Genomic DNA, 18,276 nt, shown 5'->3' on the forward strand with positions numbered 1-18,276 from the left:
ATTTGTTGGATTCATGTTCATGTATATTTTCACACATTTAAACCCCTCAATACTTAAATAAACTTGACCTGTGGCTCTGTACTTCGACTGCTCTTTTTTCCCCTCTACACCAAAGCTCTTTGCTGAAAATAGCTGGTGAATCCCCAGAATAGGGATGCTAGGGTTCAAGGAGTTAATATGAAACACATACAAAAAGGTTCCTATCACACAAAGATTTGGCGCACGAAAACACGTAAAAATTAGGAACACCAGGGTGGATGTTTTTAACCACATGAACCCTAGCAAAGAGATTTGTTGTGGAGGGGAAAGGAACGTACAAAGGACAGAGCCCTGGGGAACTCCGGTCAGTAGTACAGAGGGTTTATGAGTTTAAACATGTTTACCAGATCTTACACAGCTCTGCTGTACCACCGACATACATCCCTGCATAGAGAGGTTGTGTGAAGGTGGTTCTTTCTGTATGAAGGAGCCTCATTGTGTTTCCATCAACTTGGTAAAAAGACAGAATACCTGCACCGTGATCTACATAAACTCCCACTCTGTCCACTATGGTGGGGACGTTTGCCCAGAACTCATGTGCAATTCCAAATAATGCGGTGGGGACAGGTCCTGACACGGCAGTCAGAGTGGAATTGTGCACGAAGTTGCAGTAGCCTTGTTCTGATTTCGCTAATGCCCACGACTTGTCAGTCATTCCAAACGTTTTATTAACCTGATCCTTTCTGTCGATGTCTTTATAACTGACTGCTACCATAGCAACTTCTCCTCTCAATTCTACTTCAAAGTAAGAACGTTCAGACAAACTCTCTCTACTCAACACATTAAAGCGACAAATAAATCTCTCTGGATGGTCAGGTCTGTCATTTGTTTCAACAGGAAGGTAACTAAAAGTTACCTTCCTGTTGTCCTTTGACATGCTAAACAGGCTTGACACTGTATTTGGGTCCCATGAGAGAGGAGAGGCATCTGTGAGGAAAAAAAAACATGTGATGTGATAAAATATCACAACTAATTAAACACTTTCTACATGATGTGATGACTATATTCTGGACATTTTCACACATTTTGTGATTATAATACATTATAAAGTATTAATGTATTACTATGATAACTATAATAGATTATAATAGTTGTTATAACACCATACATTGTAACTTATTATCATAATATAATCTATTATCATGTATTACAACTATATCCTGGTGGTCTAAATGAAAAGTCAGTGAGTGATCAGTCATTATGAAGTGTTTGGCCCAGCTCAGACCGACTCTGGAGTGGATACTTTTTAGTACCACGTTTATTACCACTTTCACACCACTCTACCCAGGTCCTTGTAGTGGAAAAACCTGGCACAAGTGTGCGGTATGGATCGGAAAATTGGCTTTAGAGAGGGTCAGGGGGACACCCCTCTCTAAGTGTCCACCACAAAAATGACCCTTGTTTTAATCATCTGAGAGGACAAACAGGAGGAGTTCTGCCAGGATCTATAGGGCCTCTGCTGTTCAATATCTAGTTGCTCCCATTAGCTCAGACCATGGAAAACAACAAAATACATTTCTCAACGATCGGTCCAGCGGTGCTTGTAGCATTTCAGGTTGAAAGCCAATCGTAGTCTATCAGATGGACCGATACATAGATCTATTTGTACTATTTATTTGCACATGTCTGGTATTGTACTGTACACACTTCCCTGTTCTCTTCATTGTATACTGGTATCCAAACAGTTTCATGTGTAAACACTGCGTGCTCATCAACATGTACTTACGTTTTAAAAAGTCATCTCTGTCTAAGCTACCAGGAGGAACTGGACCGGCTTGAGCATACAAGATCCCGTTAAGGACTTTTAAGACCCTTCTAACACCTAAAAAAGAATAAAGAAATTAGAAGAAAAAAGACCAAGATACTGCATCAAAAGTAATCAACAATCTCTAATATAAAAACTGGTCAAACATTGTCTAAATTGTCAAATAATATATAGACATTTTTTGAAAATATCAGATCTACACGTAGGCTTGGAGATCGTCTATTTCCAAAATATTTATGTGGAACCGATACTAATAGTCAGAGAATTTTAATAAAACCTTGGGAATAAATTCTTTACCAAACAATTTCTTCACCAGTGTTTGTAAAGGTGTCTAGTAACATATCTAACAAAGATTGAAATGCTTGCAATGGATTCAGAATAATTAAAAACACCTAGTTAGACCCCTCACATCCCACTTAAAGCATATTTTTGGGAGTGATTTTTTCCCTTATAGTACAGTGTATAGTAAGTGAATGCGACCCAGAATTAATTTCAATCTTTGTTAGATATGTTACTAGACACCTTTATGAACACATTGGTGAAGAAATTGCTTGGTAAGGAATTTATTCACAGATTTGACAGGTATTCTGCAAATTTTCCCTGACTATAAATGCCAAACTCTTGGGTGGAGGGTCTCCAGTTCAAATATGACTATTTTGGAAGGGTCTGAAAAGACCACTGAGCTAAGTGGCCCTCACACCTATGACACACTACTCTACTACTATATGGAGATCTATCAGTCCTTGAAACTTTCATGCCCATACTGTATGTGGAGATCCCTGATGTCACCAGTTTATGCCTATAAGGGCATGCCCATTTTGTGCCCATATGGAGCTGATTGATGCCATTACTACACATTGAGGTAATACAACACAATCCTTATTTGGGCAAACTCCATATTTTTGAATGATTGTCTCTGTACCTTCCAGATCCTTCTTTTTGGTCTTGATGTCCTGAGTCTGGATAGATAGAGAGAAAAACAACAATAAAATCAATGCACTTTGCTCATTTTAACCCATTTAGGCCTAGGATTATTGAATGCTTTAACTGTTGAAAAATAGCAGATATACAAGCTCGCAGTGCGGCACCGAGTGCTGCGCTGAGAGCTTGTAGATCTGCTATTTCTGAAAAGTTGTGAAAATGTGTGAAAATCGTTGAATATATGTATTTTTATAGCGAACGTCTGTAACTCAAATTTTGTTTCTGGGTGGTCCCTGGAGCTAAAGATTTTGAGTTGGCGCCGGCGGTCCGTGGCCAAATAAATATCATTTTGGGGGTCCTTCACATGACCTTCACATGAACCATGACATAGTAGTCTCTCAAGAACAGACTAACTGAGCTCCAGTTAAAGTGGGCGTGACACGGCCAAAACAGCTAATTATGGCTATCAAATTAGCCAATTTTTTTAACCCATTTAGGCCTAACCTATAGAATAGGGCTAAATCAGAAATTAGCCTACAAAACAAATATGTTGCTACATACTGTACATGTACTGTAAGCCCCTCCCAAACAGCAAAATGTGTTCCCGGCCTGAATGGGTCCATATAGCCATATACTTTCACTTCACTACAATTATTTGAAAACGTTGTTACGTAGTTACGTAGTTACTATTACTTTTGATTATTATTATTAGAAAAGAGACGATCTACGAGTTTATATATTGGCTATTATCAAATGATTTTTATTTAATCATTAGAAATGTTTACTTTTGTACTTAAAGTATATTTTGAAACCAATATTTCTTGGTTACCAGACTTTTAGTATTTCTACATTGCAGTATTGATAGTTTTGACTTAACCCTTAAACAATTTGGTATTGTTTAAAAAATATATTCAAAAAAGGAAAGAAGGAAAGGAGCAGGGGAATTCTCCTTTGGGGACATGTGAGAATGGTCCAGTAAACTATGGGATATTTATCACTATCACTAATCCTGGGTGAAATTTACCCACACACCTGACTGTGGAAAAAAACAGGGATGGGTCAGGGAAACACACCTGCTACCTTCTATGATGTCACTGATCATCCTGAAGGTACCCAAGAACCCCCCACCTCATACATAATTGTCTGGGTAAAGATCACCCGGGAGTACTTTTTCCAACACTGGTTATAGTAGGCTAATAGAGGAATTAAGTGAACTGCAATCCACACACACACGCACGCGCGCGCGCGCGCACACACACACACACACACACACACACACACACACACACACACACACACACACACACACACACACACACACACACACACACACACACACACACACACACACACACAGAGAGAGAGAGAGAGAGAGAGAGAGAGAGAGAGAGAGAGAGAGGAATGTGCTGGGTGTAACCTGGAAACTATTTGACAGATGTAAACTGATTGGCAGAGGGGTAAAACTGCCATGTAGTATTTCTAGTTGTTACAGAAAGGTTTTGGAATATCCAAAACTAAGAAAGGAAGCAATGAACCAATGAAATACACAGTAGGCAACATTTACAAACTTGTAAACTCACATTTAAAGCTGTCTTATACTTTAATTTTATGGAGACAGAAAAGTGCATTGATTCCATTCCATTGTTGTGAGTTAGTACTAGCTAGTACAAGTAAAGTGTGTACCTACCAGCTGTGTCACGATGTCATAGGCAGCAGTTTCGAATCCCTCCTCATGTCTATATAAAACACGACTTGTCACTTCAACACATTCTGAAATGAAAATCACCATTTAATGCTCAAACAAAAGTTGATTTGATAAATCACCATAATTAATTAAAACCACCATGTAATGCTCAAAACAAAAGTTAATTTGATATATCACCATAATTAATTCAAACCACAATTTAATACTCAAAGCAAAAGTTAATTTGATAAATCACCACAATGAATTGCTTGAGACTAAGTTACAATGTATGGTCTATATTGTATCTATCACATGAATTGGGCAAATACTGTACCGTATGTCTAAAGCATTATTTGGATCTGCTGTAAATACAGATAGATTGCTATAATACATTTCTCCCTTATGCTGTTTGTTCAAATGAGGCTTTTGTGAAAGTTCAACAAGGAAGGCATGTCCATGCACTGTTTCATGCTTTGTACTGGGGATTACAGTAAAGCCCTGCTAAGAACAACTCTCTTGAGCTCTCTTTGAGGAAGTATATTTTGCCCATGTTTTGTATATTTAACAATTTGCAAATATAACAGTATTATTTGACAACAAAGGTAGATTTACCTCCAAACGAAGGCCTCTTATTGGGCTCAGGGTCCCAGCATCTCTTCATGAGGTCGACCAGATCGTTGAATCCAGCTGCTTTCTGGACATCTAGTTTGTGAAGATCGGGTCGGTCTCCCATTTGAATCCTGAAGGTCAACAAGGACTTGTCCAACCCTACATAAAATACATGCATGAAACTAAGTTACAATGTATGGTCTATATTTTACAACTATCACATAAATTACATACAAATTACAATCAATATTGGGCAAATACTGTATGTCTAAAGCATTATTTGTAATCTGCTGTAAATACAGATAGCTTGCTTTAATACATTTCTACCAAATGCTGTTTGTTCAAAGGAAGCTTTTGTGAAAGTTCAACAAGAAAGACATTTCCACGCACTGTTTCATGCTTTTTACTGGGGAGTAAAGCCCTGATCAGACATAAAAGCACAAATCTAAGTACAACTCTCTTGAGCTTTTTTCATGGAAGTATATTTTGGCCATGTTTTGTATATTTAACGACTTGAAATAAGCAATGGCCAATAAACAATATCAAATATAAGAGTATATCTGACTACAAAGGTAGATGTACCTCCAAACGAAGGCATCTTATTAGGCTCAGGGTCCCAGCATCTCTTCATGAGGTCGACCAGATCTTCGACTCCAGCTGCTTTCTGGACATCTATTTTGTGAAGATCGGGTCTGTCTCCCTTTTGAATCCTGGAGGTCAACAATGACTTGTCCACCCCTACACAAAATACATGCATGAAACTAAGTTACAATGTATGGTCTATCACATAAATTACATATAATCAATATTGGGCAAATACTGTATGTCTAAAGCATTTGGAATCTGCAGTAAATACAAATAGATTGCTTTAATACATTTCTCTCATATGCTGTTTGTTCAAAGGAAGCTTTTGTGAAAGCTGTCTCGCGAGTGTCTCGCGAGTGAGTGAGTGAGTGAGTGAATAATGTACCTTGATAGGGACTCTCTCCAGTGAGAATGGTCCAGAGAAGTATACCATAGCTAATAATAAGGGGGAAAGCATTAGAAAAAGGTTTTCACACAAAATGTATTTGATGACTCTGTATCAACAGCATTCCTTAGAGTTCACCTGTAGACATCATAGGAGCGAACACGGCGGTATCCATCTTCAAAAGCCTCAGGGGGGGTGTAGGATAGCGTGCCTCCTTTGTTTTCACCGTCGGTTGACCTGACACTGTTGGACACCGTAGACAAGCCAAAATCTATCTATTGAAAGAACAATAATAAAAGGGCATTTTAGACATTTATCTTTTTTTTTTATCAAAGCAGGGCAATACCACCAGATTTATGAACAGCTTCCCCCAGGCTACCATCAGACTGACGGTTGAATAAGACCTGGATACCACTGCTACTATGTGAACCTATGTGTCCATTTATCAATGGAGTGTAAAAAAAACGGTGTATTTTTCCCCCCAAAATTTTACGTAGGGCAACGTTCACGTGGCATTTACGAACACTTCCTAAACAGACACACCTGGCATAATTTGATCCCAGTGTTGATAAATGCGCAGGCTGAAATTTAAATAACACGCCCTTAATTATTCTCGAAACGCCCCGATTTTACGATTAGAACAACCCGAATATGACCTAACAACGAAAGGAAAGGCAATAGAAGAGGTTTTACTCTGCACGCTTCAAGTTCCCTCTCGTGTCCGCATCCCAAACAGACCCCGCACACATGCATGCCCTCCATCTAGAGATCACCAGTTACTGGAGTAAGAGAGGAAACGACCGCTTTACCTACCCAGTACGGAGATGTGAGAGATTAGGAAAATCTTTTGTACCGGCTGCCCTTAAGCTGTACAACGAGACACATAACGGACGCTTGAAAAGGTCTCCCTTTCTAACTTAGACTTACGGAACCATTGCTGTATTGACTTTGACCTCTAAGGAACAATTGCAATTATCTATCTTTCTTACGTCTCTGTAACTTTGTAAATAACTGTATACTGCTGTGCTACTACTGGACAACTACATTTCCCCCTTGGGATAATAAAGGTATCTATCTATCTATCTATCTACGCACGCATGCACCACCAAGCCCAGCAGCATTTTGGTTCACTGTGGAACCATTATTACCATTTATTTTTACCAGTCATTGTCACGAATGAAATATACATTTAACCCAATATCGGCGACGGCGCAGTGCGCGTTTTAGTGGTTACAAAGAAAAGAAAAGAAAAAAAAAGAAAGCAAAATCATGTATTCCCCAAACCACGGGATGCCGTACATGCGATGTTACTGAGAGATACTGACAAGGAGGCAGTCATAATCTGAAGGTTTGAAGCGTCGGGTGGGTTTTCATTGGTTCAAGATTGTGTAATGCATGGATATACTGTACACAGTACCTTGGCATTGAAGTTGGCATCCAGTAGTATATTGGCTGGTTTCAGGTCCATGTGTACGAGGTCGTTCTTAGTGTGGAGGCAGTCCATGGCGAGGGCCACCTGGTGGGCCAGACGGAAAGCCAGTGGCCAGGGTGGAGGCTCAGACAGGGTCTCCTGGAAGGACTGAAGGGAGCCTCTCTCCATCAGCTCCATGAATATACCATGTCTCTCTGTAGAGCCCATGTTAGGGGGACAGCCCTGGTACATCCCATAGACTCTGGGTACATACTGGTGGTCTGCAGCTTTCATGTGTTCTACCATTTGACACAGGGCAGCATACAAGGTATCAGAGCTGCAGGAAAGCAGGGGGCAGGGGCCAGGTAAGGAGGAAAGAGTCAAGAGGTACAATCAGTTACATAAAACTGCAGATTATGAAATAAGCGATTGATGTAAATCAACCTAATTCATAATTTGATTATATCCGCCAGGCCAGATCATCTAATTACTTCTACCTACAAATCTACATATTTTGTCCAAACATTCCCTTTGTAGTCATTTGATCAAGATGTTTCAGATTTGTCCGTTGTTTTGCAACCTATTTGCTATGGGTAGGTAACCCATGGCAAAAAAAAGCCTACTTTTGTTTATATTTTTGTTCATTGTCATCATACCCATCATCACCATCAAGCAGCTCAAAGGCCAGTGTTCTGCCGTCCTTGTGTCTGGCCTTATAGACCGTTCCAAAGCCCCCTGCACACAGGTATTCCCAGTCCCAGTCATCGGCACCCTGTGCCATCTCTCACCACGAAAGATTCAAATCTTGATGGAAATAATTAGGACAATTAATTGCATGCATTTTATCATTGCATAACACTCATAGTAGGCCTACTGTCTACTATACCGACAGTGAATTCATGCTTCCTTTGTCTTGAAGTTAAGAAAGCCATGATCATGAATATTTATGCACAACACAGCCTTGTTTCACCCTGCAAGTAGGAAACTTTTGTTTTATCAGAGTATAACTGTAACAGGATTTGCAAGACAAGCTCCATTATGTGTAAATGGTGCATTAATATAGTGCCTTTATCCACGAATGGTGTGTCTGTTGAGTCAGAACCTTAGCATGAATAATAGTGGTTATTACTTGCACCAGAATAGCGTGCAAGTAGCCTGCTAATTTTGGGTATCCGACAGAGTCCGACAGTACAAAGGCAGGGCAGGTTCTTGGTGAGTATAAAGGCGAGTACAAAGGCAGGATCTTGGTGACGTATGGCATATATTGGCACCTCAACAGTGTCACCTTGCCCACCAACATGCATACATACAGACAGCACCGAACAGCACCAGAAGTAGTACTTCTGCACTCTGCTGGTGCATAAGTAGGCCATATGTGGCCACAAGTGCACAAGTCGCAAGTTGGCACCTCGACAGAGTGCAGTCTATTTAAATGTATATTTGTTGTTAAAGCGCTTAGCCATTAGCAGCCCACAAGCAATGTGTTTAGTGTTTGGCTGCCAATACTTATTATTTGTAGTCAATTAGTGTTCCATTGCTTTTCAACATTTTAAAGCCAACATTATTTATTTCATGCAAGTTGTGCTGTAAGTTTTTTTAATTTCCTGCAGAACTCTTTATAGTATGATGTCTTACAGTATTATAATGTTTGTCTCACACAGTGTCAACTGCTCCAATATGTGGCTTTCGTTTTTCCAAGGCTTTTCCCATTTGATGACATAGGTTAAGCTTTCAAAGGTTTTTTCTGTGGGTTTATAACTATACATTACATGACGTCACAGGATATTAGTATTTGAGTGAGGAGCGAAGTGAGCATCACTGACTGAATATGTCAAAGAAAGGACAAAATAAATCTTTAAAAAAGTTCTGTTTCAAATATAACTTACTATAGAGTCAGTGGTTCTCTTCATGTACCACCATACAGTTAAAACACAGGTGCGTAGACCTACCCCATCCTATTCAGCTATGTCAGGGGTCGGCAACCCAAAATGTTGAAAGAGCCATATTGGACCAAAAAAACTAAAAACGAATCTTTCTGGAGCCACAAAAAATCTAAAGCCTTATATAAGCCTTATAATGAAGGCAACACATGCTGTAAGTGTCTATATTAGCTATATTAACGTTAAGAATGTTTGTGTCATGTCTGTCCTACAGAAACCATATTAAAACAAAAAATATATGTTTCCCCCTTCCCCCTTTTTCCATTTTCATACATTTTTGAAAAAGCTCCAGGGAGCCACTAGGGCAGCGCTAAAGAGCCGCATGCGGCTCTAGAGCCGCAGGTTGCTGACCCCCGAGCTATGTAGTTAACACACAGCTGGCAAATGTTGTTTGTCTTTTTTTTCTTCTTTTTTGCATTCCAAAACCAATTGATGACTGGGTCATCAGCCAGATTTATTTAGCTACAGTACTACATCTGTGAACTTCCTGTACAAACTGTGCTAGCATATAGTCTCTTAGCCTAGTGCAGTTGCAGCAGCCCCACTGGTCTCAATTACCACCAGTGGTACATGTACCACAGGTTGAGAACCACTGAGCATTATTGTATTGTCTGTTTTCCTGCTAGAGTCCTTACCTGTCACACGTCCTGATGAGCCACACTCCTATAGTCTGTAGAAAGTCAACTTCAGACGTTGAATGCCTGCGGTCACACAGTGTCAGGTACAAAGTGATAATGAACCAGGTTATATGTAGTGAGCGGGGCGGAGAGAGACAGAGAGATCTTGTCCCACTGGATTCCTCTGCACCCACCACCCATGCATACTCCCTCTACCTGCCTGAGGGGTCAGAGACCTGCTAAACCCTTGGACCAGGTGCATACTGTAAGTAGCCGTGAAACATGACGGTCGTATCTCAACCATCATGGAACCAGCACAGCCTGTTTTGGAGCAGTTTAGACAATTTGTGACGTACTGTATGCCTACACGTTCAGATTTCAAAAATAAAGGGATTACTGTGCTGTCACATTCCTCTGATACCATTTTAGTCCGATAAAATTAAGGCAGGGGTTGGACAACATTTTATTATTTAGTTTTTCAAATGATTCTGTTAGGAAATTAGGTCTACTAGCCAGGATAAAAAATCTACCATGATCTGCTCACTGCAAATACCCACAGTGGCCAAATCAAGTTGGGCTCCCATCGACTTTCTATATAGGAGGAAAATGCCCAGGAATAAAATCTGCTTTAAGTAGGATATGAGGGGTCTAACTAGGGTGTTTGTCATGATGCTGAATCCATTGCAAGCATTTGTTTTGCACACAAAAAAAATCATTGGCCCCAGAAAACGCCAACAAAAGATTATTTTTTTGATGACTCATCACTTTTCATCACTAAACCATCATTTTCTGGGGCAAGGAATGTTTTTTTGTGCAAAACAAATGCTTGCAATGGATTCAGCATCATGACAAACACCTAGTTAGGCCCCTCACATCCTACTTAAAGCAGATTTATTTTTCTTTGTATTTTCCTCCTGTATAGAAAGTCGATGGGAGCCCAACTTGATTTGGCCACTGTGGGTATTTGCAGTGAGCAGATCATGGTAGATTTTTTATCCTGGCTAGTAGACCTAATTTCCTAACAGAATCAGTTGAAAAATTAAATAATACAATTTTGTCCAACCCGAGTGTATTTTTTCCCTAGATTTACTAGACTATTTAGAGTCCTTTTAGCCTCTCACCTTAAGCACTTACCAGCTCGCCTTAAACACATACCAGCTGACCTCACTTAAAGGACAACTTTAGTTTTTCACAACAAGGGTTCATATTTTAGATTGTTTTAGATTGGTTTATCATGTTTAACGTGTTAAAACGTGGGGGCATGCATACGCATGGGGGCATGCTAAATATGTATTTTTAGCCAACATGAAAGATTGCGGTGCATCTTGGGAATGGGCTTATTCTGTGTAAAAAGACATATTTAGCCACTTGTACGCATGCCCCAAGCCACTGGTATCAAAATAATTAAAATCTCTAAAATGATAGAAAGAAGTAAATAAAAACATTTTAACACTCATCTTTTATATTCTTTAATTACAATCTAAAATATGAACCCTTGTTGTAAAAAAACAAAGTTGTCCTTTAACACTCGGGTGACTGAAAAAAATCACTTCCACTCTGACTGCATTTATCAGTCAAATTGACAGGTAAATTCTCTCCCTTTTGGCCCAGGAGAGCAACAACCTCCCCTGCAGATTAAATTGCATTAATTCACATTGCAATTACCAATATCAATATGAAACAAACACTGGTAAGAAATAAATAACGTTAACGTATACAAATTAATTTCGCTTAAAGTAATTCCTTCAACTAATAGTTGAAAGTGTCCCAGCGTAGCAGACGGCTAGTCATCTCGGGGAAACTCCATTATTCACTGGAGCCATTATGACGTTTCTTTTTTTTCTTTTTTCTAAAATGTAATAACACCACAACAGCATCTCAAAATATCTAGGCTACATTTCACTTAAACGCCAGAGCTTAACTCTGCATGAAAATAAGACTTTTTTTTTAATTAATGTGAGAGATCGGGACATAATTTTGTTGGTCCACCCGGAATACAGCTAACATGCTAGTTTTCACCACCCTGTGTTAGCCATTTGTAGCCAAATGCGGTAATATCGAGACTCCATTACTTAGCGATGCAAACCACAGTATTTATCTTGTTCATTTAATGCCACGTATGTTCCAAATGAACCACGTTACGTTGTTATAATGATTTAATCTATTATTTATTTAATTATTATTCCGCTTTTCTTCTTCTCTGGTGTGGAAAAAATGATCAGTTTCCTGCCTGGAGGCGTCTGTGATTGGCTTTGACTCGTGACGTATGTGTTTTACTTCCGCAAACGGTGCGGTCCTTTGTCGTTGAGTTAGCTTAGCATTGAATAGAATAGTGTCATCGTAAACTATCTATCTTTTAACGTTTTTTTAGAGGAATGAAAACATCCATGAGAAGGACACATGGGGCCCAATTTTTAACGTGGTATTCTATGCGCTCGTGTAGTATTTAAGTCCGGTCGCATATGATTGTGGCGACAACACCCTCATATGCGTTGTTTTGCAATTAAGACGTGAGAGCTAAGTCTTATCAATGCGTTGTGCGGCACCCGCACGCATATTTAAGGCATGGGGAGGTAACCTATGTAAATCAACCTGCGTTGTGCGGCCAGTGCAATTATGAAGGTCGATTAACTGAAACAAATAGCGCATATCCTTAGACGTGCTTTCTTCACCTTTTATGCGCTAAATGACATGTTTATGCCCACATGAGACTGGGCGGCAGCCTTGCTTCACAAGAAACAGCAGATATAGGCCTATTTACCCTACTAGAAGCTGGTTCGGGCGGCCCAGCGTCTAGTCGGCGACCTGGCCAACTCGGGAACGATGTAAATAGGGAATGAATGCCCCGCCCTTTAATGTAAACCCCATTATACTTGTTGTCATAGGACCCGTTTTGACCATCTGTTTGCCTGTGTCCATTTATGCCCATATATGGAGATATCTGTATCTATCTGTCGGCGTCCATTTTATGTCCATATATGGAGATCACTGCAGATATAGTTCTGGGTCCAATTTATGCCCATATATGCCCATATATGGAGATATCTGTCTATTTGCGTCCATTTTATGCCCATATATGGAGATCTCTGTATCTGTCTGTCTGTGTCCCTTTATGCCCGTGTATGGAGATCTTTGTGATTCTGCGTCCATTTTATGCCGATATATGCCATATATGGAGATATCTGTTAATCTGCGTCCATTTTATGCCCATATATGAGATCTCTGTTGCTTTTTGTTTGTTTCTTCTTTAAGCAGATTACGCAGCCTGCTTAAATCTGCATCATTCAAGTCATCCTCCCAGTCCCACGCTTTGTTGCTTGTCTTATGTTTGTCTTTGTCTCTTTTATTTTCTTTTTCTTTTTTGGAGCAGACCCCATGAATGCCCCACCCTTTAATGCAAACCCCAATATACCTGTTGTCATAGGACCCGTTTTGACCATCTGTTTGCCTTTGTCCCCTTATGCCCATATATGGAGATCTCTGCACACACACGTGGTGTACGTGATGTCAGAGCCTTTTATGAAGTGATGTCACAATGAGTCAGAACTTGCGCCGATTTGCTCCGGAACAGCCTGATGTCAACAATCAGGTCCGCATAAGGAGATTCCGAACGTTTTGCGCCGGTTTCGGAAAACCGCGCATCGGGTCGGGTCGCGGCTCGGCACTGCACTCCGCGCCGCAACGGGGAACGCGCGTGCCGAATCTGAAGCCGGTGGGACGAACGGTATATGAGATCTCTGTTGCTTTTTGTTTGTTTCTTCTTTAAGCAGATTACGCAGCCTGCTTAAATCTGCATCATTCAAGTCATCCTCCCAGTCCCACGCTTTGTTGCTTGTCTTATGTTTGTCTTTGTCTCTTTTATTTTCTTTTTTGGAGCAGACCCCATGAATGCCCCACCCTTTAATGCAAACCCCAATATACCTGTTGTCATAGGACCCGTTTTGACCATCTGTTTGCCTTTGTCCCCTTATGCCCATATATGGAGATCTCTGCACACACACACGTGGTGTACGTGATGTCAGAGCCTTTTATGAAGTGATGTCACAATGAGTCAGAACTTGCGCCGATTTGCTCCGGAACAGCCTGATGTCAACAATCAGGTCCGCATAAGGAGATTCCGAACGTTTTGCGCCGGTTTCGGAAAACCGCGCATCGGGTCGGGTCGCGGCTCGGCACTGCACTCCGCGCCGCAACGTGGAACGCGCGTGCCGAATCTGAAGCCGGTGGGACGAACGGTTCTCGAGATACGCGGGGCACATACACGCAGACAGAGATTTGTCGCATTTATAGATAGATAATTCAGCCACATTTCTTCATTCTGGTCTGATTAAAACAAAACAAAAAATCCATACAACAAAACAAAAAATCCATTCCTTCTTCTGTACCAGTCATATGGCTCCCCCATGAAAGATATCACTCTAATATGGGACTTCGGCGATTTCTTTTATTTAATTATTATAGGTTGGCAAGAGCGGATTGCTGTAATTTGTGCATGAATACTGTAGATGTCTGGTGTCGGCATGGAAAGCACATTCACAGGAGCATGGATGGATCTCTTTAAATTTTTAAAATCGCTTCATAATTGCCCGATCTATGAGGAATCAATCTGCAGTTTTGCTTTGCTTCATATAGATGCGTGATCGCTGATCGCGATGCGTCATGCCAATTTAGCCAAAGAAGAAAAAAAAGAAGCTCTCGAAGCACTATAGGCTATACATGGCATGTTGACAGCTTTTAGGTCTAAATATGTTTTTTTGGACACACACTGTAAAAAAACACTTTTGCCGAGTAGTATTTAAACAATATATGAAGTGAAATATACTCAATATAATTGCGTCCTTGATTTTGTGGCCATTATTTGAGTTAAGATTAAATAAAAATATCTCTAATTGGAATCCACTCATTCTATTTAAATAAAATATAATGATTCTGAGAATGATACTTGAATGTAACTCAATTTTATTGAGTAGTTTTTAAGGGTGAAATCATTCTGAGAATATTGTTTGAATCCAACTCAATTTTATTAAGTACTTTTTACAGATCTGAGTAGTGACTCCAGCCCTTTCCCTTGATTGGTCCAATAAGTTGGTCACATGTTATGCAAAGCATGCTGGGAAAAGCATTTGTCTAGGTTTTCAGGGACATTTTTAAGCTTTCGGGAGCTAAAAATGCTAAATGTATCATATCCATGTGTCTGCCTTGGCAAGCTGACTGTCATATGTCAGAATTCTATTTGTCAGTATTTGAGCTTAAAACCCTAACCCTAACCGCTATGCTGCTAGTTTAAGTTTGAGCTCCCTCCCCTACTTGTCTGAAGGAGAAGAACTCATGGCAAATTTTGAGATTATTGTGGTGGTCTTCTCTAAAATGTTTCGATTTCACAATAATCAACGGTGTTGCATATTTATTTTATTTATGCATCTGTATGTTGATATTGTAAACCTTGGAACAATTCTTCTGGGAAGAAAACCTGAAACCAAACTCTCCCTATGTTAATGTCATTCTCCAGACCATGCTAATCTTATCTGTATCGTCCCAATGTTAGCACCGGCAATTTTAGTTTCATTTTGAATCTACTCAATATTATTATGTTGAACCAACTTAAAATGTATGAGTACTATTTACACAAAACTAGGTTAACTTAATATTTGTGACTAGTATGAACTCAATATTTTTACTTAAGTTTTACTTAATTTAGTTAAGTTTCAATTTAAGTTACCCATACTAAATGCATTACATCAAATTATATAATATGAGTTAGATTTACTTAATTTCAAGCCAATAATATTTACTCAATGAAATTGAGTGTAAATAGTTGCCATAATTTAATTAAGTAGTTCTTGTGTAATCGTTTTTACAGTGCACACATGTACAGTATATGTGCTACAGTGCAAGGACATGCAGCAGCCGTCTGGCTGCCATCACCTAGGCACTGAATTAAGTAATTAAACAGCCCTATTCTTTTACATCTCTGTCATTCTTGGTCTAATTTTACAAATGTAAATTTCTAAATAATAAATGAAATGTATTTATTATTACTGTACTCAATATCAAACTAAATCAGGTGGGATATGTTTTATTTCGTTTAATTAGGCTACTGGTTCCATCAGATTCCCTTTTTTTTTTGGCAGGAGGCCGCCGTGCCTTTCCGTAGCCTATTAATTAATAGGCCACTATGCGTCCATTGTTCACTCAACAAGGCCAGTCTATGTCACACTGACACACTGGCATGAGATGAGAGAGACAAATAGATATGTGGACGTGACAAAAAAAGTATTATATTAATATAGCCTTCTCTCTCTCTCGCTCTCTCTCTCTCTCTCTCTCTCTCTCTCTCTCGCCTTTTTTTCTCTATACGCAAACAATGTCGGTTCTAATAAAACAGACCTTATTGATTTACAAGCATGATATCACTGTGATATGTGAATAAGCATTAGCCCCCCCATCCTCTGGTTTTATGCCAGTTAAATGGAATGACGGACGAGCTTCTGATTGGTGAATGTACCTACCGCGGTCATGCCATCGGTTTCCTCACACGTTTCCATGAAAACACACCCATGAATAATTTTTCACGTGGTGAGCGCACCATTACGATCATCGCAAATCACATAATCAGCTGCTGATCGTTATTCATGCGTCAAATGCGATCGTCGGCAGTCGGCATGTCCTTACCACGGCCCTTAATTACCGTCTTCTTAATAGGGCCCCTTGAATGCAATCGTTCCCTCGACGTCGGAAGGTTGACTTATTAGACTATTCTGGATGACTGTCTATTTGTGGCTAACGGCTAGCTAAGCGCTAGCTGCAGGCTAATGTAGGCATGGTATACACATGGTATAAAACGCTACCCAACTCTATTGTTGCTCTTCTACAAGCTCACAACGCGAGGCGGTTAAGCCTGTAGATTGTGGTTTATTATCAGGTCAGAACCGTCAGATTATCCTTCTGACTGAAGTTACACAAACACAAACACTGATGTTACATAAAGCACTTTTTAGCACAGTTAGCTGACCAATTTCGATAGGTCACGAGTTATGGTGTTGCGCACGTAGCTTCCCGTAGAGCAACGTGGACTGACGAAAACGGGTGCCCCATAGAACTTTGTGCCACTATAGGAAGAAATACTTTACTTTTCTTATTTACTTAAGTAAAAGTATATGCCCACTGCAATTTAGATATACTCTGTTACAAGTAGAAGTCTGGTATTAGTCTGTTATTTTAAATATATATATATATATATATATATATATATATATATATATTAGTCCCCCCAGGAATCCGCGATCACATAATTTTTCGCGGAACTCGCGACCACCCGCGGCCATTCGCGGACTTTTCTGACGGCCGCGGAATAACAGTCGCGAGTGGCAGCAGAGCGGCGGGAGTAGTTATTACTACTATTATAAAATGATGTGTACATGGTTTGATCAGTGGCCACCTCATACAGAGCCTGGGGAATAGCTTAGCTTCCCTCCTGCTAGCACTGACGCTGTATTGGTCCGGTCCCACGTTCGTTCCTGACAGAAACTGTGTCCTGAACTATAGTTCCTCTCTATGCCTCTATGGTCCTGGCAATAACAATGCTAATGCAGAAGAGAATAAATAAATATTACACCCATATTACTAGGTAGTAGGTAGGCTATCCTCTAAAATGTGGTTACTATGGGCATGGTTTGGATGACAATATAGTCTTTACAACAGAAAGTAATTATTAAAAACAATAGCAATTAAAAAATAATGGATTTAATATTAGATTTTTATTCTCAAAAATGATTATTTGATTATTCTAACCACTAATTACAATTAATTGTAGCTATTTCATGAAGGGTTTTACTTTATTATTAGAACTCAAATTTCGTTATTCACTGACTTGTTCTGTGTAATAATGACAAATAAAACTCTATTCTATTCTATTCTATATCATTTTCTGCTTGATAACTGGTCATTTCAGGTTGTTTTTTAATGTCCACGGAATCAAGAAATGTTCTCCGCAGAATTCCGCAGAATCAGGATTGTTCAAGACTTTTTCTCCGCGGATTCCTGGGGGGACTAATATATATATATATATATATATTTAAACCTGGGCCGTTATCGGCGTTATCGTGCTGCGTTAACGCGAGACTCTTATCGGCGGTAAAAAGAAATATCGTCGTTAATCGCGGATCAAAGTTGGGTCTGGGAGCTGCATGCGCAATGACATCACAAACAGAACACGCTGCCTTGTTTTGTTAGATGCAGCCAACATGTTGTCTTGGCAGAGGCGTTCTGGCTGTATATTTCACAACAATGTGCCTGTTAATGTCACACTGTCATTGGCTGC

The 18,276-nt window shown here is 39.8% G+C and overlaps 1 protein-coding gene across 1 annotated transcript; it reads right to left on the reverse strand.

Moving 5' to 3' along the window:
* Positions 1 to 1,442: 1,442 nt before the first annotated feature.
* LOC308299978 (receptor-interacting serine/threonine-protein kinase 4-like) lies at positions 1,443 to 8,180 on the reverse strand (the record flags this gene model as incomplete). Its single annotated transcript, XM_080743745.1, has 8 exons — positions 1,443 to 1,450; positions 2,727 to 2,763; positions 4,413 to 4,495; positions 5,022 to 5,177; positions 5,601 to 5,728; positions 6,127 to 6,263; positions 7,406 to 7,736; positions 8,056 to 8,180. 8 exons carry the CDS (start codon positions 8,178 to 8,180, stop codon positions 1,443 to 1,445), a joined length of 1,005 nt encoding a protein of 334 aa, XP_080599871.1.
* Between the last annotated feature and the right edge of the window lie 10,096 nt (positions 8,181 to 18,276).

The sequence above is a fragment of the Nannobrachium achirus genome (assembly GCF_963921795.1).
Source record: "Nannobrachium achirus genome assembly, chromosome: 15".
NCBI lineage: Eukaryota > Metazoa > Chordata > Actinopteri > Myctophiformes > Myctophidae > Nannobrachium > Nannobrachium achirus.